This window comes from Rissa tridactyla, chromosome Z (assembly GCF_028500815.1).
Source record: "Rissa tridactyla isolate bRisTri1 chromosome Z, bRisTri1.patW.cur.20221130, whole genome shotgun sequence".
In the NCBI taxonomy this organism is placed as follows: domain Eukaryota; kingdom Metazoa; phylum Chordata; class Aves; order Charadriiformes; family Laridae; genus Rissa; species Rissa tridactyla.
The window spans coordinates 73,767,066-73,791,282 of NC_071497.1; the positions used below are offsets into that span (position 1 = coordinate 73,767,066).

At 42.4% G+C, this 24,217-nt stretch overlaps 2 protein-coding genes across 4 annotated transcripts in view; both read left to right on the forward strand.

Annotated features, from left to right (window-relative positions):
• RANBP3L (RAN binding protein 3 like) overlaps positions 1-9,773 on the forward strand; it is a 39,521-nt gene extending 29,748 nt beyond the window's left edge. For all 3 annotated transcript variants that reach the window (XM_054186683.1, XM_054186684.1, XM_054186685.1), the window contains 2 exons: positions 1,749-1,941; positions 7,318-9,773. In XM_054186683.1, the coding sequence (XP_054042658.1) occupies positions 1,749-1,941; positions 7,318-7,361 (237 nt within the window). In that variant the 3' untranslated portion in view covers positions 7,362-9,773. The remainder of the gene's footprint in view (positions 1-1,748; positions 1,942-7,317) is intronic.
• A 4,804-nt stretch (positions 9,774-14,577) lies between these two features.
• The window catches only part of NADK2 (NAD kinase 2, mitochondrial), a 31,575-nt gene continuing 21,935 nt past the window's right edge, over positions 14,578-24,217 (forward strand). Inside the window, 2 exon segments of the mRNA XM_054185596.1 lie at positions 14,578-14,623; positions 14,626-15,062. Of these exon segments, the coding sequence (XP_054041571.1) occupies positions 14,578-14,623; positions 14,626-15,062 (483 nt within the window).

The window sequence follows — 24,217 nt, forward strand, 5'->3', positions numbered from 1 at the left end:
TCATATGATGATGACTACAAAGGAGGCAGTCCACAGGGCTCCGTTAGGTTGGTCCTGTAGTACTCACCCAGGTTTGCACAGAGGGCTGACCCTGCCCCCTCTCCTCATGTTTCTTTCTCCCTCCTCGCTTTTTGGTGGCATTGGAATTAATACAGCTATGAGTGAGGCAGGTCAGAGAACTGATCTGCATAGTTTTGTTTGGTTTTGCTGAGCTAGTTTTTTCACTTGATTTTATTCACCGGTGAACGCCCTAATGGTGGTACTGGCACAACCGAGAGGGTAAAATGAGGAGTCAGAGGATGTATGGAGGTGAGTCCACCCCTCTTGGCAGAAACTGGAGTTCCTATTAGATTAAAATGACAGAGGAACTCCAGCTTTTGAATGAATAAGTAGAAAGCTACAGATAGAAATGATCGGACTGAATAGCTGCCTTTTTCATATTTATGACCCTACATTTTGTGAAAAGCCATGTTGAGAGCTTGGATTTGTCCACTAAGAATTGCATTTGTAGTTGAGACACCTGAACAACTCTGAATTGCCTTCTTCTTTGCCTGGCTGTAGGGAGAGAATTGTTTGCTGCTGCAAGTCTGGGTAGCACAGGAGGCAACCCTGATCTGCTGCTGATCCCAATTCCCATAGCTTTTCCACCTGTACACAATGAAATGTGACATTCCAATCCAAACAAGACATAGTCCTTCCTGTTGCCAAGTGATACAAGTAGAAATTATTCCACATCATCCACAGAAGTGGCAAATTGGGCTACATAAGACCATGAGCATGCAGTTACCCTCTGGTGGACAATTTGCTTCATAAGAACATAGGAAGTACTCTACTGGCACTTCTGACAGTGCCCAAACGCAGTGATTTTAGGAAGCACAAGCAAGCATGGCCATATTGTACGGTCTGTTCACCTCATTGACCCCCAGTATCCCTAAGTGTTGTATTAGGCATGTGAGGTCATGTACCCCGACTTGTTTCCTTTGCTATCTATTTTATGAAATAATTGTTCCTGAATTTTTCTAATTATTTTTTTTAAACTTTTATTACTATATTTTTTGACCTGTTTTTAGGTTATACTGTCTGACCCCCTCTCTCTTGAGGCAGCAAATTCTAGAAGTTCTTGCTCACTGTGCAATGAGGCATTTTCTTTTATGCTGATCCTCTACCACTTTCATTAAGCGTACCTTAGTGCATTTATTGTGTACGCTATTCAGTTTATCCACCACTTTTATAATTTTGAAAACCTTAGTTATAGCCCTTTCTCATCCTTCTCTTCAGACTTGAAGAGTCACAGCTCTTCCCAGGGAGCTGCACCACACCCTTGATCATTTTTTCTGCTCTTCTCTTTACCTTCTTTAATTCTGCTATATCCTTGAGATGTGGTGACCAGAACAGAACACAGTAATCGGGACATGGCTGCTTGAAGGTTTTGTGTACTAGCAAAATGCTGCCTTGTCTAGTTCTCAATACCTTTCTTGATGATGCTCATCTTCTGTTCTACAATAGCAGAAGAATTCATGGTATCTTTACATTTTATAATGACATATTATAGAACTCAGAAGAACACTTTAAGAAACTTGACATTATGTGTATTTCTTTAAGTGTGAATCTTCAATGGATTGTTTTGATTAAGAAGGACAACATACAGCTCTTCCATTACTTTTGAAAATCTCTCAGTCAGATTCTCTGTAAAAAATAGATATTTTTTTATGAGTTAGATTGGACTGTATGCATTTTATGTTCTGCAGGCAAGCTCAAAAGACACTGGTTACCTGTATGCAGCAATACATCACCGCCTTGTGGCATTGCGAAGCTTTGCTGAGCAAGAGCCAGATGCTAATCAAGTAGACACAGAGACGGAAATAGCTTTTCAACCATTGAACTGTGACAGCGATGACGAAGATGATGGAGAATTATGTCAAGTGAGCAGCAGTGGGTCTGGTAAGCAGAAGTTTTCCTGGGAATGCTGTAATCCTTTCAGGGTATTTTCTTGTAAGCAATGAATATTGTACTTTTTTTTCTTTTCATGCTGACTGTAACTTCCATCTGTTACAGATACACCTTTTGAGGTAAAAGAGGGTAATTCCTTTTACTATTTTAACTTATTAATGTTAAAATGCAAGGTTTTGCCAGATGAAGCATCTACATATCTTAATAGCAGTGGAATATTCTTTTGAAAAAAAGGCTAAGGGTTAAGAAATTTTAATATTTTACCTAAATCTTTCTTCAGTATATTTAGGTAGGTATAGGTATACTATAGGTATTGAGATATTAGTTGTTACTTGAGTAAGTGAAAGTTGAGACCATTCACATAATAATGTTAAGCATAATGTGTTTCATAGGATATTCATTATGCAGTGGTTAATTTAAAACACGGATTATTGATCAGCTGTAACTACCTCACTAGGAAATTTACAGGTCAAGATTTGCACACCAGTTTTGCCAGCTTTCTTCAACATAACAAAAATGTAGGCTCCTCAAAGTGAAGCGTGCAACTAAAACAAGATATAAGGGGCAAGCTGCTGACTTAATCCTACTCAGAAAGCAAGGCAGAAACAGCTGTCAGACTTAAAAGCTCTTCTATCTTAGCAAAAGACAAGTCACATTTCTGGGGCAAATTCACTTGCTTGTGCCAAACTGCTACGGTGGATACAGGAGCTGACCAATTACGTTTGATTTTCTAATAGAACTAGAGCAGACATGTTTGAGTTGCTGATCATAGCATTAGTTTCCCTCATCAACTGAGCAACATACTGTCCTTATATTATAAATTCTTCCTTTTAACAACTATTCAACAAGAATCAAGTCATGTACGAGTAACGGCTCATCTATGAGTGACTGCTTAAGGAAACATGTCTTTTTTCCCCTTTAGGCAAATAGGTTGCAGTTTACAGTGCTTGTTCCTGTTATTAATTGTTGTTTAACTACATTTCAGTAGCATTCAGTGCTCTAAACAAAGCATGATGCTCTTATACAACATTTTCTCACATACACCTTTTTTCTGTTTAGGAAATGGGAAAATTGTTAGCCCTGAGAACTCCCTGGATTGCTCCCAGATAATCAAACATTCCCTCTGTAATTCTAAATAGTCTCTATTGACTTTACAAAGAGTTTCTGGTAACTTGAGAACTCTGGATGGAGCTTGATTCCTTTCCAGAATTATTGCTGATAAGAACTCTTTGTTCTTTTGTGGGGGGGGAGGAAGGAAAGAGGGGAAAGGGAATGCCAAAGTAGTGTAGGAGCACAGATTTACAAATTAAATATTTGATTTGCAGAGACTTCTGATACAGATATTCAGATGGCAGCCAGTAAACAGATTCTGAGATATGGGAGTCAGGTGCTGTTTTTTCTTGACCTTTTGGTGTAAGCATCTGTCTTTCATTTATGTCTAGTTACTAACAGCAGTTCTAACAGTCCCTTTCAAGTGCTTTTCGATGACTTCTGGTATCTCCTCCTTATTTTAATCTCTTCTATTATTCTCAGAGCCATGATGTTTTAATTTTCCTTAGATTTCAGTTACTGGTATCCAAGTCTCACTTTACAAGCAAACATTCACATCTTACACATGCCTGTCCCTGAACTCCCATTTCCAAAACAGGAAGAAAAATATACCTCATGGGTTTTGAACAGGGTGACGTCAGTTTTAAATATCAGCATAGAAATGTCCATCTGGATGCAAGAGATCAGATCCTGCATATTTAAGAGCATTTGTTTAAAGCTTTCGTTTTCATTGAGGGATGTGTGTGAATAAGCCGTCTTATTTTTATTGTTGTAACTCAGTTGTAGTGTTGCAACTCAGTTTCAGAGATTACCCATCCTTATGACTACTGTAAATGTTAAGAGCATTGTTTCTTAATGCTCAGTGACTGTTTCAGTACAAGAAATAGCAAGTATGCCTGCATTTTTTTTTTATTTTTTTTATTCCATTCTACCTGTTTTGTCTCAAAGAGAACAGTAGTTCTTTCTTTTTTTAATATAGGCAATTTCCTTCTTGTTAAACTGAACTAACACAGTTGCCTAGATTATGCTAGATATTTCATGACACTGTAAAAGACATGAAAAAATATATGAGAATTATCTTTAATGCTAGATACTGAAGAAGAAAGCAAATATGATATACCTACTAAGTGAAGTGTCATGAACGTTAAAGTGATTCTCTGTTTGCAAAACATTTTTGTAAGAAAGTTTTACACAGAATTCTTCACTGTAACCTCCATGGGACGTTAATGCTGTATAAGGACAGTGTATAAGGTAGTAGGTATATTTCTATCATTTTACAAATTCAGTATAGACATTTATTCTGATATTTTTTAAACTTTTAATTGAATTGCTTTACTTTCAAGTAGAGATATTAATGTCATAAAGTCCATAAAGAATAAGATGCTGTACCTGATATTTTTACCAGACCATATTTCACCAGTTATAGCTTGGATATTTTTACCAACAAATTGCTCTGTAAATCTAAGTGGAGAGAAACAGAACAATTCATGTTTAAACAGATTTTGAGAGTGGATGGGATCAATAAATCTCTGGGAAGTATTGACCTTTTCCCACTGACTACAGAGTGATCTGAGGAGATTAGTTTAGAATAGAGAGCAAACTTCTAGGCTGACCAAAGTCAAGCAAATATCTTCTTCCATTTCTTTCATTGCTAATTAATGTCTCTGCTAAGCGTTGTAACTATGTTTGCCTCCAGTTGTCTTTGTAATATCCAGTGGGGGAAAGATCAGCAGAATTCTTTATTATGCATATGAAAAATCTTCTTACTAAATAATTTAACAAAACAATTAAAAATGCTGAAAAGGCAATGTGTGAATGATCAGACCAAGAGTGCTCCCTCTGAAGGAAATGCCACTGGCCTCAGACAGTTGCATGACTCTCCCCTTTTCATTTTCTTCTCTTTGGACTTGTAAACCTTAGATTCTTTGCTGTGTGGTAGATCTGCTTCAACAAATAGAAAAGAGAATTCCCCTTAGCCAGGCACATATCATACCCTAGTAAGGGAGCATGGCCTCCTGGTAGGCAACAAGTTGTACCTGAGCCATGTAGGTAAAGAGGACCTAGCACCCTGTAGGTCTGTATCACGGGCATGTTCTGCAATGAGTAACATAATGTCAAACTGTTGCCACTACCACCTCCTGCTTTGCTAGTGGATCTCAACCATCAATTTGGGGCTTTCCTGTATGTTGGCACACCTGCATCAGGTATCTGTGCAGACAAAGTCTTCTGACTCCTGTTTTTTAACCACCTTGACTACAGGCAGTTACAAATTCCGCACATGGGAGTACTGAGTTGCACTGCTAATATGCATAAATTCCATATGTAGTTATTGGGCAGACAGTTCTCTAACGTAGACACTATGCAGCTCTTGCAGGGTGCCCACCTCTTTCCACTGGTGGCACAAACAAACACGGTACCTATTTCAGGCTCAAAAAGTCACCCTGACAGAACATGGATCTGTTGGAGCCCCAACACCTAAGCTTGCCATTGCTAGCAGGTGATCTGAAGTCACTACTTAGATATCTCTGAAACTATTATTCCTTACTTCTGATGATTCAAGAGATTTTTCCATGTTTTCTTCATAGCCATAAGGAAATACTGTCCTTGCTCCAAAAGAATGCATTTTGTTTACATTTAGAAGCAGGTGCTGTTTCCATCATGGTCATCAGAAATAGCACAAGGTCCTTTAAGTGTTGTAACCCTGTCAGTATTTAGAAAGAGCTGTTCTTCGTAGAGGCAAAAGGCATTTCTTTCACAAGGGAGTATGAAATGTCAAGTCATAGTAGTAGAGTAGCACAGCGCTATAGGTAGGATGGTTCCTATGATTTCCATCCTTTTCCCTTTTCTGACTTTGCAGGAATTATTTTATTTTTATCCTTGAGGGGGAAGAGAGAAGATGGAAAAGCACATGTGAGGGACAAGGCTGACAGTATCACTAGGCAAGAAATGTTTTATGCATTATTTCTTATACTGCACCTCACCAATAACTCTCTTAAATCTTCTCCTAATTTCCTCCTGATTGAGGGATCTTCTCTTTTAATTGAGATGTCCTCTCTTTCCTGGCATACAATTTTCTTTTAGAAGCTATTAGGGTGAACTCAAAGATGCCAGGGTCTAGGACTAGGTAAGTCCCAAGACGTCTCTCTATACGTAGCCACAGGCCTTAAGATGAAGTCACAGTGTGTGAAGCCATGGTGTGTCCCATATCAGTCCACCAAGAATTGCATGGGTTTCGGAGACTACTGGTGTTGAGAGCGGGACAGTAGCATATCACAGAAGTGCAACCTTTGTTTTATTTTAGAGATGCTTTCTATCCCACTGTACACATACCTCCAATATTGGCCTCGTTAGGACTCTTGTCATCTGCTGGTGTTTGTCAACATTTAAAATGTTACAAAAGCTTTTTTTATTTTTAAGATCTTAAAGGAACTACTGTTCAGCAACAGCATAGGAGCTCCTGAAAACCTGCTATCTTTGTTTGATGTTTCTTGTCAATTTAATTTAAATTCTTGCCAGTTGTTAAGGATTCCAAATCATATATATAACACACACATACATACTACCTAATAGTGATTAAAACTGAGGAAAAGTTAATTCTTAACTTCTTTGTTGGAGTCCAATTTTCTGTATTCTTTTCAGCAGATATCAGTAACGTCTAAAGCAGAGAAAATAAGACAACTCTCTGATTGGCTTTAAATGCTGACATATCAGGAAGGAGAGGGGAAGAAATTAGATCTAATATTCTTACAAACTGAAGGCCTTTCATTTCACTTATAAAAGGTTTAGAACTTTTAGTAAGTATTTAGTGGTGGACAAATGGTAGCAGCAATTTTAAAGCAGATACTGCAATAGTGATATTACGTGTCTGGCATTAGTCAGCTTTATCTACTTTTTCCAGATTAGTCATAGTTGTAGGGATTGCACAGCAAAAACAGCCCTGGGTACTTTATCACGACCAATGACTTATTTGAAGATATGTTGGATTTCTCACAGTTTACTGAGCATCTGTTATGAAGCGTTAAAACAGTGTTCCCCTGACAGAGCAATTTGCAACCCAGACACATTGTCGTATCAAGACACCTGAATCCTTAGTGTTATGTGCTTGTCTTTATTGACATGGGGGGTCACAGGCTTCATTCACTACTCACATGCTCAAATATTTGCGAATAATCCTGTGTTATCTAGTTAGATATTTACCTAAACCAGGAACTGATCATATACAGACTTTAACCCACTGCTTTGGTATTATGAAATGCCAGATTGTTTCAAAACATGAATATGCTCAAATAAGTAAGATTTGTTAAAATTCTTTTTCAGATCATTCTAGATGGAACCGCAGGCAGTCTGTAGTCTGCTCATGACACCTACCAGAAGTTAAAACAGCGCAGCTGGGAACTCATCTTCCCAAAATGTCTAAGCTGACTCATCAGTCCCTGGAGGGAGGAAATCAGATGCATTTTGCTTTATGACTTTTAATCAAACATTAATTTTAGGGACAACTTAAGTTTAATACACTGAGAAATAACTTGAGATGCAGTTCGGAGGATTCCAGTCGGCCTGCTTTGCACTGAGATAGGAATGCAACAATGGCTTCCAATATTCAAGGACTGTTACAAAAGCTTTGGATTTTACAATTAAATATATTTAGATACATAATTAAAGTAAGGAGTAAAGTAAGGGAATAAATGTTTATTCATCATATTGATGGATAAAACCACATAACCATGAACTAATAATATACATGAAGAAATATTTGTTACTTTTCATCTGTTATTTAAAAGATACATTTGGAAAGCTTTAAATTGGGCTTCACTGAAAACATTTTTTTAAAATTGTGTGGTAACATTCAGCAATATATTTGTAAGTACATACAAGCAGAATTGTGACTGGCAGTTTAGCATGACCAAGGCCTATGGAAACCAACCTTCATAACAAGTTTTTTTCCCTGTTTGTTTTGAAAATATCTCAAGTTTTATACTGGTTGTAGAATTTTGTTACAGGGCAAAGAACCACAATCAGCCTTTATAGCCATAAGCACCAGAATTCACCACGAAGCCAATCTAGCTGATCTACAAGCCAATTCTAGGGACGTATGAGCTTTAAGATCTAAACGTGTATCTGCTTGCACTCATTAATACCTTTTCACAAAACAAGCACTTGCACTGTTAATTCTCTATTTGATATACACAAATAAATGCATGCACAGTATAATTAGATATCTGCATAAAAAATTCTCTTAATTGTGTGAGATTATCTGAGATTATTTCTGCTTTAGCTGTAGCTATCCCTAAACAGCATCAGTCCTTGAAACAGGTGAATATGTTACGCATCCTAATGTGCAAAAATCTCAACACTGCCAAAGACTCAGTCACTCTGGAAAAATGATTTCCACAAACTTCTGCTTTCTAGCTAACCATTCTCATAAAGGGTTAGAAAAATCAATTGTAATGCCACCTGGGAATACCTGCTGCTTTGTATATTGTTGATTACCAAATACTATTTCTTTGTCGTGTTCAGAGCTGAAACTATGTTCTGAAATATCCAAAGTCCTTTTAATTAATTAATCGTACAATTAAGGTAATTGTACGATTTCTTCAGGTGTATCACACCTGAAGAGTCAAATCACAATTTAGTTTTCCTGTCTGAACATATTTATGAAGTTGGAAGAATACCATCTTCTTCCTGAATTCTGAGTGCCCTGTCAAGATTAGCATCCAGGTCAAACTGAACTAGCATCTGGATTGTGATGGATCCTAAATTGCTGCCAAAATTAGCACTTATCTGACATTGATTTAGCATCTGGATGACAGTAAGCTTAAGTGGGACTGGATTTTTGCCTTCAGGAAAAGGGACTGCTTCACCACAGAGCACCTGTGTCAAATAGTGAAACACTGGGATTCTCTTTGACTCTTCAGCTTACCAATAACAAAAATGTTCTTTCCATAACTAGCTGTACATTGTGTCCTTTTCTGTCAGCCTCACCCCTGACTACAACAATATTTGCATCACTGACCTTCATATTTCATTGCTGCAACTCACACTCAGGAACAAAGCTCTATGTTATAAAAACTTCAGCAGTTGTAAAACACCACAGCCCTATGTATTTAGCAACAGGTCATGGTGATAACTTTGCCCTGGAGTTCAGCTGACTGTGCACTGAATGCAGAGTTTGATTTCAAAGTCTGTCCTGATAATCACAGTCTTCCGTGAAATAGGATGTAAGCACCTGGGTGTCATGATATCCCTCTAAATTCTACCTGAGCAGTAAAATCCTTGGCAAATGAAGGAGTGTTCCAGAGCAGGCAAAACAGAACTTCTGCAGACACAGGACTTAATTTGTCATTTGCTCCCACAGCTTGAGGAACAAGGCTTATGATCTTTCACAAATAAACAAACTCTTTTGATCTTCCTCTTCCCAAGATTGTTACATACATACATAAGTATACACACAAACACACATGCTCATGTGCACACACACACTCTTAAACATGAAGCTACGTCTCCTAAAAGATGAAGAGGAAAAGAGTTGTTTAACTATTTTGAAGAGTTTGGATACTGTGGTAATCGAGGACATATAAATACATGTATGTGCAGATGTATTTAAGGTATGAAGTTTTACTCTTGAGATCCTAATTATTTATTCTATTTAGTTTCATTGCACTAAAAATTATTGTTTCTCAAGACTGAAGGTATGCTAATATGTAATATATTAACTTGGTTTTAAAAATGTAAAGTTTGTCATTTTATGACAGTTGGAACAACAATTTCTATGTCTGAACAATAAACAATTTTCTTACTGCTTCAATTTCCGTCTAACTAGTTGCCTTATATTGTGTCCCAGTTAGAGCTTCCTGCAGACTGTTCCTTCCATGCCGCAGAACTTCAAGTCTGTTTTCCTAAGGAAGCAAGATTTAAACTGTTGTGGGTCTGACATCTATCTGTCAGACCCACTTCGAGCCCAACGGTTCAGTTTAAGATAAATTGGATGCAAGGTAGACAGCTCAAAGACAGCTTAAGTTCTTTGTGAAAATTGGCAGTTGTTGAGTGACAGAACTCAGAGGAAGGTATTCTTTGAGGAAAAAGTTTCATGGTAAACTTGGTATTTTCTGTGAGGCTTGTGGGGCTGAGCAGCACATCCCTGCTTCTGAACACACTGTAGCATTTATGAGGGAGGAGAAAGGAAAACCGTAGAAGGATGGATATCTGACACTATTATGGCCTGAATAAGGGTGTAGGGACGTGACCCAAATCCTTATGCAACTAGACATCACTAATTTTGCTGTTTGTGGAGCAACCTGTTCTGTGTTTATTTTCTTTTTCAGATTAATTGAATGATACTTATTTATTTCTAACAAATCCCAGTGATTAATTTATATACATAAGGGATGCAGAGCTAGAAGCTCTTATGTATTAGAGCAGTAGTAATTTTCAAAAGTAGGGAAAACTAACAATTCCTAATAGAAAGATAAATATGCAGACACCTACCACTAAGATTATGAGTTTCTGGCAAAATCTTCTTGGATAGGATAGCCTAAGTGGCTTATTTTATGTTCTGGAGATGTTTGTGTCTCTTCCTGAATCTTCACTCAGGTTTTTATGTCACGATGGTTAGTGACTGCTGAATTAATTCTGGCAAACTGTAAGAAGTTTAACATTTGGTCATTTCTCTAAATGTATGAATACAGGAAAAACCTTTAGCAGATTTGATACTGCTTTCAGTGCTACTGACAGCCTGTACAACACGGGCAGGGAGGGAAAGAGCATCCTCTTTTCCTTAGCTGGGTTTTAGAGGACCTACCACTGGGGCATGCTGTCAGGATAATCCAGAAGCAGTTTACATTGCGTGTCCTGTGACACTTGTCTGTCTAAAAAGTGGACTTCAGATTCCTGAGTTGTCTTTACAAACACTAAAAGTTATTCTTATAAAACAACGTGTCTGCAGCTGTTTGAGCACATTCAAATTTCATCTGAAATGTTGAAGTCAGTTGTGTTAGTCTACTTCAGGGACGGTGTAGTTTGGTTTGCATAAACAAAGACTGGAAAGAAAAGCAGAAAAGTAAATTTCTGTTAATTAAAACATGTTCAAATGAAAGTGTGGACAAGAAAGCTTGCCACTTCTCATTTTTTTTGTGTGAAAAATGTTCAATAATTTGCATTCAGAAGAATAACTGCATTTATTTTGCTTTTTCTGAAGCATCCTCCTCTATTTTGGAAGTTATGAAGCAAATTATATTACTCAACTATGCAATCACAGAATAGGAGGGGTCGGAATGGACCTTCGGAGATTATCTGGTCCAACTCCCCTGCCAAAGCAAGGTTACCTAGAGCAGGCTGGACAGGAATGTGTCCAGGCGGGTTTTGAGTATCTCCAAGGAAGGACACTCCACAACCTCTCTGGGCAGCCTGTTCCAGTGCCCTGGCACCCTCAAAGTAAACCAGTTTTTCCTCATGTTCAGGCAGAATTTCCTGATGAGGGTACGTATGTTGCAAGCAAAATGCAAGCACGCATGGGCAGAATCTGGGATCAGAAATTCAATCAGACTACACCTGCTAATGTGTTCATCTACCTGCTTTGTAAGGCTCTGACATGTCGCACAAGTGAGGTGTTCTTTAAGCATTAGTCTGGAGTTTTCCTCTGATTAATCAGAATTAACAGCTGTGGTCAGCTGGACTCAGAATGTAAGCACTCGGTTTTGTGAAACGTTACCATGATGGCCTGTTTACCTCTTCTCTGAATGCAACTAACACTGATAGCATTATCATTTTCAACACAAAGATAGCACTATCTTTTTCAGGGACCAGTAGTACTTAGGGGCATATAAAGAAAGTCTAGAGAATGTAAATGATTGGATTAGTTAATTATATAACTAGTTATTAATTAGATGATCACAGACCTCAATAAGGAATAGAAATGAACAGTTGTCCTAGATTGTAACTGTACTAGCAGCAATATGTACATTCTTTTGGCTGAAAAAAGGCTACATTTGGAGACCTTCTTATGTAAAACTGATGGTAAAGTTGTGCATTGCCAGCTTTGCAGCTACTGTAACCACTTAGGGATAATTTAGTGTTTACATAGAAACTTTTCCAGTTACATTGTTTTGTAACACAGAATAGATTATTTTAATTTTATTACATAAGGGTTTTTTAAAGTCCACTATATAACTTGAAGAATATAGAGCTAAGGATGCCTGGTTTGCTATGGATTTGTGTCTTGAAATTTACCTCATGTATAATTCCTTGTTGTCTAAAATGGACATTACTCTGAAGCATTTTCCTTACTGCAGGCAGTACTGAGGTGTCCATTTCCATGAGGAATTAAGTACTCTGTGCCCAAAACAAAGTTGGTTGTGGTTATCCAAGTGTTTAAAAAGTTATTACAGTGGGAATTCACCCCTGCTCCATACTCGTATACTCTGAGAATAACAGGCTGAAATGCCTGTTCTTATTAATACTGTATGAACAAACCAGTCCCTTAGTGCACTGGGTATATTGCCCTGAAGTCACTGAAGATGGGGCATGAAGACATCATATATCACAAACTGTGAATGTATGCCAAAATAAGTGTCATTTGACAGATACTTGTGTCTTGTTCTGCGTAGCAGGTGTATCTTCAAATCAAAAGGTGAAGTAAGGGAGAGGTTAAGTAGTGTCTATTGAACGTTTTGTAAGTAATGCATCTCAGAAAGTAACATGCAAACTGTAAGTAAAATTCCACGAACTCTATTTTATGTGTTATAAAAAGTTTAAACCTTTTTCCACAAAGACAATGGGGCATGAGACAATCTGCGTACCCTTCTGCTCCGTTTCCAGAACATTAAGATATCATCTGTTTTGAATTTACATTTTAAAATAAGTATTTCATATTTTACTCTTATAATGCTTGCCATGGCCCTTAATTCAAAAGATCATAACATGCTAATTCCATGGCCTCAGAGTAAAATACTGTTCCATATTTAAGCTTGCCTTAGTGGTTGAAGCCAATTTGTTTTTCACAGATCAAACCAGTTCAGTATAAATAGGTAATACATGAAGCACAGAATCCTAGAGAAGCAGCCCAATGTTCAAATAAGTTATAAAATAGATACCATTAGAACAGAGCTGTAAATTTTCAAAACCTCTTATATCCTTTTGGTCTCCAGGATCTTGTGTTACCTGCTGCTTTGTACAATCCAAAAGTTAATAGTTATACAGAATGAGGCATTTTCTGGTTAGCAAGGGAATTAGTTATATTTAATTACTCTCTTGGTAACGTGGCTTGTAGTATTTTCCTTCAAGGCTGAGCTAATCAGTACATAGAAAATCCTCCTAGCCGTCAGTAAAGACTGGGTGGAGCTTTTCTATTGCTACACAAGAGCAGGGAGGGCTGAATGGCTTTAGCTACTCTCATTTCCTAAGGCTGCTTTAGCAAAGCACTGTAGAAGGGTGCTGCACTGACAAGCAAAAGGTGCTGCCTTCCATCCCTCCCCACAGTGAGAAGCTGTGACTTCCCCCAGGGAAAGAACAGGTACGAGGTGAGTAATGAGAAAAACGTGCATAAACGAGGCTTTCGCTGCAGAAGTACTGTCTGTGAAAGTCAATGCCTGAGAAGGCAGTTACTAATAATGATGTAAAAACCCCACAGGATTTCTAGATAGCTTGCTCACAATATTAAAATGTAACTCAGGATCGATTATTTTTTTTTTTTTTACCTGGACTTGCAATATGCACACTCACACGCACTCACACCGCTGCTGCACAGGTCTTTTCCCAAGCCTGCTGGTTGCGCCATGTTGCCTTTTTCTGCGTTTCCTCAGATACTGTGATAAACGTAACAAAGATCAGAATAGGCATGAATAAGAGATTGACTTCTCAAAACTACACGCTTCTCACCAGATCCTCACAAGATGCAGTATTTAGTCCTTTTAAAACACAGACCCTATTGTGTTTTTCTACCTTCCAAAGTCCTTTCCCTCAGACAAGTTTAACAAGGACGCAAAGCCAGCTTCCCAGCCAGGCACCGCATCGAGGTCCACCTCGGGAGTTCCACACAGCCCGCTCAGTACCGGCTCCTGCCTCCACCAGCCAACACCGGGGACGCCGCTTGCTTTATTTTACGAACAGCCAGGGTGGAAGGCAGCTGAGCGGGAGGCAGCCTGGGCCAGGAGGTCTCCCGTTGGGGTCCCTCTGGGCCGAGGGGACCCGGCCCCTCACGGCGGCGGGCGACGCCCTGGCCGCGCGCGCCGGCCTACGTGCTTCCAGCCCCGTCCCGCCCGGCGGGGGCCGCGAAGAGGCGCGAGGGGCGTGGGGCCGGGGGTAGGGCGGCAGAGGAGCCTCGCGCCCGGCGCATGCGCAGTTGGCGCCCCCAGGGCGCGGGAGGCCCACGCGCCGTCCCCGCCTTCCCGTCCTCGGCGCCGTTCGTACCGCAGGGCGCATGCGCGCGCGGCGCCGGGCCGCCGCCGGGGCGTGACCGCCCTCCTCCGCCGCTCCTTGCCCCGCCCCCCGCCAAGGGTGGGTGTCTCGCGGCACCCTTCCCCATTGGTGGAGGCGGCGCCTGCGCGCGCGGGGCGGGGCGGGGCGCGGCGGCGCGGCCGTGCCATGTGTGCCGAGCGCTGCCCGCGCGCGGAGGCCGCCTCAGAGCGGGGCAGCCGCTGCCGGGCAGCGCCGCGCCCTCCCCTCCGCCTGCCGCCCCCCGCGGGGTCAGCGACCCAGCCCGGGACATGTCCTCCGCCCCGGGCTTCCTCTACGGCTACTTCTGCCTCGCCGGCCGGGCGGCCGCCCGCCGTTCGCTGCTGCTCTGCCAGCGGGCGGAGGCGGCGTCCTCCGCCCTGCTGGGGCTGCCGCTGCTCGGCGATGCCCGCCGCGCCCTCCGCGGGCCGAGCCCCGCAGCGGAGCGAGAGGCGGCGGCGGCGACGAGGGCCGGGCCGTGCGGGCCGCGGCGGCGGGGCTACGGCGGGATGGGGGCGGTGGGCGGCGGGTTCCGGCCGTCGCGGGTGGCGGTGGTGGTGAAGACGACGCGGTACGAGTTCGAGCAGCAGCGGTACCGCTACGCCGGGCTCTCCGAGGAGGACCTCAAGCAGCTGGTGAGCAGAGGGACGCGGCGATCCCGGCCTTCCCCGGGCTGTGGGGCCGGGGCCGGGCGCGGGGAGGTTTGAGGAGTTACCAAGGCAGTGGCTGGGCTCCGGGAGGACCCCGCCGGGCCGGCGTGTCCGGAGTGGGCCGAGGGCTTCCCCTCGCCCCGGTGCCGACGGCTGAGGGGGTGCCCGTCCCGTCGCCTCCCCGGTGGTGCCCGTTCCGTCCTGTAGCCTGGGAGAGAGGTTGTGGGCAGCGCTGCTGAACCGCCCTTCATTCATCTTCTGCAAATTAGCGAGGGATTTGTGTAGTAAGCGTGTTTGGGTTTTATCCTCGGAGTGATTTGCAGGCTTCAGCAGGCTGCAGGTTTTCTCCTGCAGTGTGTAATACATAGACTGTATTTAGGGAAGTGCGTGCAGAGGAAGGCACTGTGTTGTGAAAATCCTACCTGGGACCTAGAGAGGACTCATTCTTTTTTCCTCCTACTCCTTTGCTCCGTATCCTTGCCTGGCTTCCTGACTTCAGCCTTCAGGATTTTTTCTAGCAACTCCTCTGGCTAAACAGCCAAATCTCTTTCACATCCATCTGTCTTGCTGTGATTTTTAGAAAAGTCTTTTTCTTTTGTCTTTAAGAACCATTCAGTACAAAAACAGGTGGCTGTTCCATTAATGAAGGTATACTAAGGAAAGCAGGTATCTCTGAGTTGATACATGCACCCAGTGTCCAGTGTCTTCATCTCCACCATGCTCAGTGACCCCATCCTGTCCTCCATGTAGCCTGTGACTGTTTCTTTCCAGTGCTCATCTGCCACCCTGGGCGAGAGGATGGTACCTGCTGGAGTTAATTTGGTTGTCAGCAGTCTGTGCAGTCCAGGTCATGAGCTCGTATTATTGTCTTTATTGTCAAGAGGATCACGTCTAGTCTTTGGTCTCTTATAACCGGAAATATTTTGGCTTTCGATTCGTTTGCAACTTTTGGATTACGCTTGCAAATGTGCATAACTTATGTAGCAGTGACATATGCTGTGGTTGCATAGCCTTGCTTTGTAAAGCACTAGGATAAAAAGTACATTATCCAAAGCAAGATGGTTCTTAATTTTTCTGTGTACTTTGGTTGGTCATCCACATCCTGTGTAACTCCTGTCCAAACATTTTTCCATATTGTTGTAAAGCTCTCTCGTCAAATTTCACATGGCACCAAGTTTAGTGTGGAAACATCAGTCTGTGTTCCTATTCTCAGCCCCACCCCCCCGTGTGGGTTCCTGTTGCTGAGTTGCTCCCGTACTTCCTTTCACGTGGTGGCTGCGGAAAAGCAATGTCTCTCTCAGCTCATCTGTAAGACTGTCTGGCTGTCTTTGTTTAGGATTCTCTTTAGGAAGCATTTCTTGCTGTTAAGGGTAGAAAATCAGGTGTCTTCAGTGTGCAGCTAAAACCAAGAAAAACAAAACGGTGTGTTTGGCCACCTTTCCCTAACTGCTTGTGTTCAGGCAGGACTGAGACAGGGAATCAGCTAGTGAGCTGTGTCTTTAGTGTTGCACATACCTAAAGGTGCTCTTGATTGAATGTAGTGATAGCTGCACTTTTTGTTCTCATAAGAATGCATATTTTGCATGACGGGTAACCTGTATCAGTCTGAAGAAGCATTTTAAAAAATATAACTGTGAATTCATAGTTTCTGATCGTAGTCCTTGTAGAAACACCTTAGAGTTTGTCCTTTTGGAGAAACTTAGAGATATAAGGTAATTCTCCATATCGGGGAGAATTCTGGAATTTTTATTCTAGGACTGGTGCTTTTTTTAATCTAGCTTTCCCCTGAAAATACCTCCGCATGAGGAATCGCAGCAAAAAACCTCACAGTGTTACAAAGTTAGACAAAGCCTAACTTGCCTGACTATGTGCCTAGCAATATTAAGTTAGGCTCTTGCTGTGTGGGTGGGAATACAAAGATTTTTATAAGAACACAATGGAAAGCTCTTCCAGAGTTACATTTTTGAAATAGGAAATTAGAGACTGAAGGAGTTCTCCTTACTGCCTGTTTCTCAAGTTTTTTAGTAAAAAATACTGTATTTCCATTCTGCTGTGACTCTGGTCTCAGATTTTTTTTCCTCTAACTTTCTGAGCGAATGGCAGTAACTGTGTTAGGGTAACGTTCGGGAGACTCTTCCCCTCTGTTGTGGACAGAGATCACTTCTTAGCAGAGTGATTGCTGCAAAATGTCCTTCTCCCTCTGTGCCCTGTCCTTTCTGGGCAGCTTTGGAGCATGATGCGTTTTGCTTCCTGAGGTTAGCTGCACTCTGTGCTCCCTGTGTTCCCCCCTTCTTCTGGGGAGATTTCAGAAGCTGGTCTCTGAGAAATGAGACCAGATGCTACTCTTGAACGTGCAACGAGTCCCTCCTGCTGCTAACCAAGGGTGATGCCCAGTTTATTCTGAAGGTTGTGCTTTGAAGTGGTCTTGAATGTGGCGTGGGTGCTCAGTCATCCGAGCAGGCGCCCAGAGGTCAGGCCGGAGTCGAGGATCACATGAAAGCCTGGTGGGGTAGTGTCAAAGAGTGAAAGCAAAAGCAAGTAGGAAAGGTTTGGCTCACCGGATGCTGTAAGGTGTTAGCTAACCCGGACAGGGGGATACTGGTGGTGGGAACTGTGTTACGTTTCAGGGACTCAAGCTCAGGTGACCCCAGAGCTGGCTTGTGGTGTGTCAGCATTCCTACGGAGGAGCACAGTGCTGCTGTCGTCTGTCATGGATCTTCGGATGTCCAGGCACCGGCTGTCTGAAATACCAAAATTCAATGTCAAGGCAATACTGGAGGCAATAATAATGAAGCAAAGGTCACTCAGCAGACACAATGGCCTTAAGAACTGAGAACTGGCCAGCTCACCACACTTTCAGGGCCAGAAGTGTTAGCCTTATCAGTTCTTTGAAGGCCAGGCCTGCATTATTTATTTCCTTGTGTTTGAGGCATTCCATTGAAGGCTTGGACGGCCTTCTGCCCCTTGTCAGGGAATTTACGGTCTGTCTCTTACACCACCCCGTGACTCAAACACTCCAAGATTTTCTTCGACTGCTGTGATCTGAATGTAGTGTGTAGAGATGACAGAAAGAGAGATCATACGTATAACTGCTGTAAGGCCTAGCATGGAATTCCACAATATCGTAAGGGCGATATTTACAAGGCATTTTCCTCACCCCATCACTCCTAAGGATTCCAAGATGGAACATGACCATAGTAGGAGTAAAGAGAACAAACAGGTAGTCATACCTCATATCATAGCAATCCCTACCATTAAGAATATAAATCCACTTAACAAAGCTATTCCAATTTGTGCTAGCCACTTTTCCCACCCCATGAGTCCCCAAGTTTGCAGAAGAGAAGTGATCCATGATACAGATCTCAGTCCAGTGGAGTGATTGGAACAATTCTCTGGTCTTATCCATAACTTCCATCATCCTTGCATGGGCTTCTTCTGTGAGGTACTGGCGTTGTGAATGGTAATACAGCATTCTTCTTCAGTCAAATTTAGCATGCCATGCACTCCTTGTCCTTTAAGCAATAGCATGTTCAATGCTAATTGGTTTTGGAGCGTCATCTTGGAGACTTGTTGGACCTGTATGTTTAATTCTCCAAAAGCATATCTAAGACATATTTAACTGGGAACACAGTTTACTAGAACTATGGGTTAAGGACTGATAACAAATTTTGTTCCATAAATACTCTCAAATAGAGTTGCTCGGAAGTTGATACAAAGCCCTCGAGTGTCAAAATCCACACCCTATTACTTTTCCATGGTCGGCCCTCTTTCTGGTCAAGAAAAAGGGGACTTAACTTATTTTCAATATTTTTGTAAGATTTAGACTAACCATTGTAAATTTGGACTTTTCTGGTGCAGAACCAGGGAGGGTGATGCACATCCCCTAGTCTGTATGGTTCCAAATATGCATAAACCTTTGTATCGACTCCCATGCCAAACTGGGATTCAAATTTACAATTGACTGAGACAAGACTGTACATACACTAAGTAAGAATACAATTTCTCCCACACCATCTTTCCCTAGTAAAGTACAAGCAAGGAATAATGCACTTAACAATCAAAAATATAAGTCCCACGGTGGTTGTTTATAACCTGTAAAACATATATAGAGCAGAAAATAATTAAAAAGGTAGTGTGATCCACCTAGTGTGGATCTGATGGTCCTTCCTGTGAGCATCAGTGACTACCCACGCATATATGTTGACGGGAGTCTTCAGGGTTTATATCCTTTTAAAAATAAAGAACAATCATAATAACAGTGATGAAAGGGTTAAGAAGGCAAGAGTTAAGTCATTCTGTGGAGTGTCTCTAAGAGGTCCACAAAAAAGGAGCAAAGGGATTCATACAATAGGAGGCAGCAGGAGACACAGTTGTGGGGTTTTGGTTTGTTTTTTTTTTTCTGATTCCCCACACACACTTTTTTTTTTTTCCTGGACTGCTGTTAGATTACTGCCATCTTGCTATATTTCCTGAGGGGTAATGTGTTTTGTTTTTTCCATGCTCAAATAAGCTTCTCAATTCATTCAGCCAACAACAGATTCCTAAACCATACATTGTTCAGGTGGGGTTCAGATGGAGGAGCAAGTTTTATGAGCACTTTGAGGGTTCCCTCCTCTATCTGCTGTGTGTGGCAATAGCGACCCAATTGTGTATATCATCACTTCCTCACTGTTTCTTGCTGTGCAGCCCTCATAGGGGAGGGGCTCCAGTCAGCACAGGTTTCAAGACCTTAAAGGGTAGTTGTAGAATGATCGGTTCTTGTTGCTGTATGATTCTTTCAGCTATGTTAGGCACTGTAGCTGTCAAGAGGCCTGCGATGGCATTCAGATGCTGGTAATCAATTGTGAATTGCCACTTCCTGTTGGGCATATGGACTGGCCATACCAGGGAATTATGGGGTGAGTGTGTGGGGATAATTACCCCTTGCTGTCGTAGTTCAGCTATCACTGGAGTAATCCCTTCCCTTGCTCCCAGGGGCAGGGCATAGGGTTTTACATTAACAGTTTTGGAGAGGGAAAATGCAGGTGCTTGCTGTAAAAGTCACAGAGACAGTAGGGAGCCCAAACTTCCATTCCCTTCTTCTTGAATCCACCCAGATCGAGTCCCAAGATATTTGTGGGGAAAGTTCCCAAAATCATGAGTGCCTGTATTGCAGTTTCATTTCCAGGTATCCAGCACTTAACCTGAGCTGTTGGCTGTGGCTTAGAGTTTCCAAAAACATCTGTAACCCGAATCTGTTTTTTATCAACAGCTATGCCATTGCGCTCAGCAACATCCGCTCGGAGTGCTGAGACCTGAGCACCGGTGTCCACTAAAAATGTAACTGGAGTTTTAAAAGGGCCAAGGGGAAAGGTAATTAAGAAGTCTCCCTTACTATTATCCATGAGCCTTCTTAGGTGAATGCACTGGCCGTCCCCCGGCTGACTTAATGGGAACAGCGCATCCAGTTTCCTGACTAGAGATCAATCAAGTCCTCCTCAGGGGCAGTTGGTGTCTGACCGACAGTTAGCACCATTTCGCCATATTTCATTTCTGCCTCGCATTTTCCCTGGGAGGGTCCATCTGTCCTGGAAGATAATTTCCTTTGATCTTTCCAGGCTCCAACGAGCTTCTCTAGAGCTGCAGTGGGTAGGCCATCCATTACATCCCGGGGAATTCCCTCTTTAACTCCTTCAGTCCACAATTGATTTCTCTTTGCCCCCAGATTTTGTGGGGGGGGTGCAATCCTCCTGTTGTTCTACTCTATGCACAGTGGGTTTAGATTTACCCGATTCCCCTATAAGGCCCATCCTTCAACCATATCTAATCAGTTCTTATGCCACCTCCACCCGGGTCATAGCTCTCCCCTGCTGATTCTTTCTCCCACCCCCTCGGGGCTAATGCGTCCTGCAAACGGTCCTGGAGTTGGACCGCATATTTAGAGCCTGGCAAGCCTTGGATCAGGGGAGTCATTCTATCAGGGTTTGCGTTTAGTAACATTGGAAATGGTTGTTGGGGAACTAAATGTCTGTCATGCCTTAACTGGAGACAGGCAATCTTTTTCAGACTTTTGTTTAAGTGGTTTATAGTTGGGGTCTCAGTACACCCAGGGTCACCTTGTTCCATGGGATCTAACCCCCCTGCCCAATATGCAACAAGTTGGGTTAAGGACCACGGTTCTCTTCGGTGGTCAAAAATACACCGGGCCCATAATACCCCGATGCCTCGTCTTGTGACAATAAAATTCGGTCTCCGCCAGTCAGTGATACCCTCCATACATATTCAGTCTCTTGAGCTAGTCTAGTATATTTTTCCTGGATTTTTGATAGTTTGGTTGCCGAATATGGTGTCGTTCGGGTGGTAACTTGTGGCCCCCCCCCCGCCCCTGCCTGACCGTTGTCAGTAGTCTCAGTCTTCGTGTTGCCTTGTCATTTTGGGGGTAAAAAATTTTCCAGCTCATCTCTAACTCCTTCATCAGATACAAAGGTCTATCGGCCAGTTTTGCTGGACTTGCGAATCCCGGTTCATTATCCAGGAAGGGGTTAAGACCCATCTAGTTATAGGTTTCTCACTTACTCTCCCTTAGTTTGGACCATAAGGTTTTTTTCTTGGTCCAGGGCATCCGACAGAGCTGTGTGGAGTCGCTGAGTGGTGTTACGCTCAGTGGCTAATTGGCTTTGCAAAATTTCAATTTGCTCTTGCAAGGATTTTATTTTCTCTCCTTCTGTTTTCCTGGTCAAGTTTTATTGGGCTGCAGCCAGTGCTGCCGCTAATACCGCACACACTATAGCTTTTCCTTTACCTAACCTAACTTTAGGTACTGGAAGGCTGCTATAAGGTCTCCCAGGAGCCTTCTGTTCTCCAGGATGAACAGCCCCAGCTCTCTCAGCATGTCCTCATAGCAGAGATGTTCCAGCACCCCGATCATCTTTGTGGCTCTTCTCTGGACCTGCTCCAACAGGTCTGTGCCCCCCTTGTGCTGAGGACTCCAGAGCTGGACGCAGTACTCCAGGTGGGGTCTCACCAGAGCAGAGTAGAGGGGCAGAATCACCTCCCTTGACCTGCTGGCCATGCTGCTTTTGATGCAGCCCAGTGTGCGGTTGGCTTTCTGAGCTGCAGGCATGCGTTGCTGGCTCATGTGAAGCTTCTCATCCACCAGCACCCCGAAGTCCTTCTCCTCAGGGCTGCTCTCAATCCCTTCATCCCCCAGCCTGTATTGATCCCAGGGATTGCCTCAACCCAGGTGCAGAACTTTGCATTTGGCCTTGTTCTATCTCATTAGGTTTGCATGGGCCCACCTCTCAAGCCTGTCTGGGTTCCTCTGAATGGCATCCCTTCTCTCTAGAGTATCAGCCACACTGCTCAGCTTGGTGTCATCCACAAACTTGCTGTTATTAGTATAAGTACAGCAATCAAAGCTCATAAGTGATGCTTGTCTTGATAACTCTCTAGTTAGAAGCAGGTGAGGATGGGCATGCTGACGTATACTTACTGTGAAAGTTGGTGTCATATCTAAACCTGTCCATCAGTTGTATACAACCACCAAATTCAACTCCCCCATCAGTTCCAGCTGTTGCTGGAAAACTCGTTGAAGGTTCAGGGTGGTTGCTCAAGGTTGCTGTGGGTGTCCTTCTAGCAGACCCTTTTCTGTGGAACATTTGAAAAGTGTCTCCAAGGTGCAGATTTCTACTGGACCAGTTCTGCCATGACTAACTGCTCAGTTTATTTTTCTCTTTTGTGTTCTGCACTTTATTATCTAAGATTCAGAAGCTCAGTCGTGCTTTAATCCCACTTATTTGTATGTGGATTAATTATACATTGTGAAATAGGAAAGCTCAGTATATAATTGAGCTCTTAAGAAATCAGAAATCAGTGTCTGCCTGACCTGTGAGGAAAACTGGATTTGTTTTTAGCATGACGGATGAAGATTTAACATAACTAGTAGTTAACGCCAGAGCATAGGAGAGTCACCTGCATGCAACTATAGATGGCCAGTCTTTGGTACTTAAGCAAATTTTGACTCAGTGTTCCTTATTTGCTATGGAAGCTAAGAGGAAGCTATTTGAAGCACATGCTACATTCAAAGCTGTTTCTAGTTCAAAACTTAACACTTATGGAAAAATTTTTTTTTCTATATTCCTGTCAAAATAAATGCTTGTTTCTTTTAAAACTGAGAGCAAATCCGAGAGCACTAACTTTGTCTAGTTGGAAGATGTGGTTAATCTAGAGAGGCAATTTCTGAAAATATAGGACTTCTAGTACTACTGTATTCTGCTGAGAAATGGTTAGATGATTATACCTAAAGTGGTCATAGTATTTTCCTCTACAGATTAAAATTCAAATTTCTGCGTTTAGCTGTTACTCTCTTAATATTTATTTGGTGGTTCTTTTTGTAGAAATTAGGTAGATGGGAAAGCAGTGATCTGTTCTTGTTTTCGTGCTTGGGTGCATGTGTGGGCAAGTTCATTGTGGAAATTTGAGAGAGCAATCGTTTCTAGATCTATGCTTCTTTTTTTTTTTTTTTTTTTCCACTTCTAGTCAGACATTTAGTTTAACTCCTAAATGAGCAGCAGTCGTAAACCAACTGATTGGCACACCGAGGCATTAACTCCGCTCCGGTGCAGTGGCAGTTTAAGGCAACATGAAGGTTAGTGCTGTAAATTCAGGATAAGCCTCGTAATGACAATATGAATATATATTACATACATGCGTCAGTAAGACTTGGTTATGGCTTTTCTTTTCCCCATTTTCTAAATCAAGGATCATAATCTACATACATAGACAGCAGTGGGTATGATGTTTCTTGGCTTTGTGTTGCTTCTGTATTTGTGGCTACAGGCCATGTCCTTGTTGCACAACATTGTTCCTGGAGGGCCACCATTACTCAAGGACAGCAGACCCACAGTTCAAACTGAGTGGGGTGACACTTGCCAGAAGTGAGTGCTAAGACTCCAAAAGGAAGGCGGTCAAGCAAGTATCTCTCGCCTAAATGACCATTAAAGGAGCTCTGTGAAAAATTATCCTTTCATTGAAAAAGGATCAGGCCAGAAGATACAGGAAGAGCTTTTTTTAGGCATGTGGTCTATACCTTATCTCTTTCAGGCTCCTAAGGAAAAATAACTCCATCATAGAACATGTTCTGCTCGCCTGAGTGTGTTTTG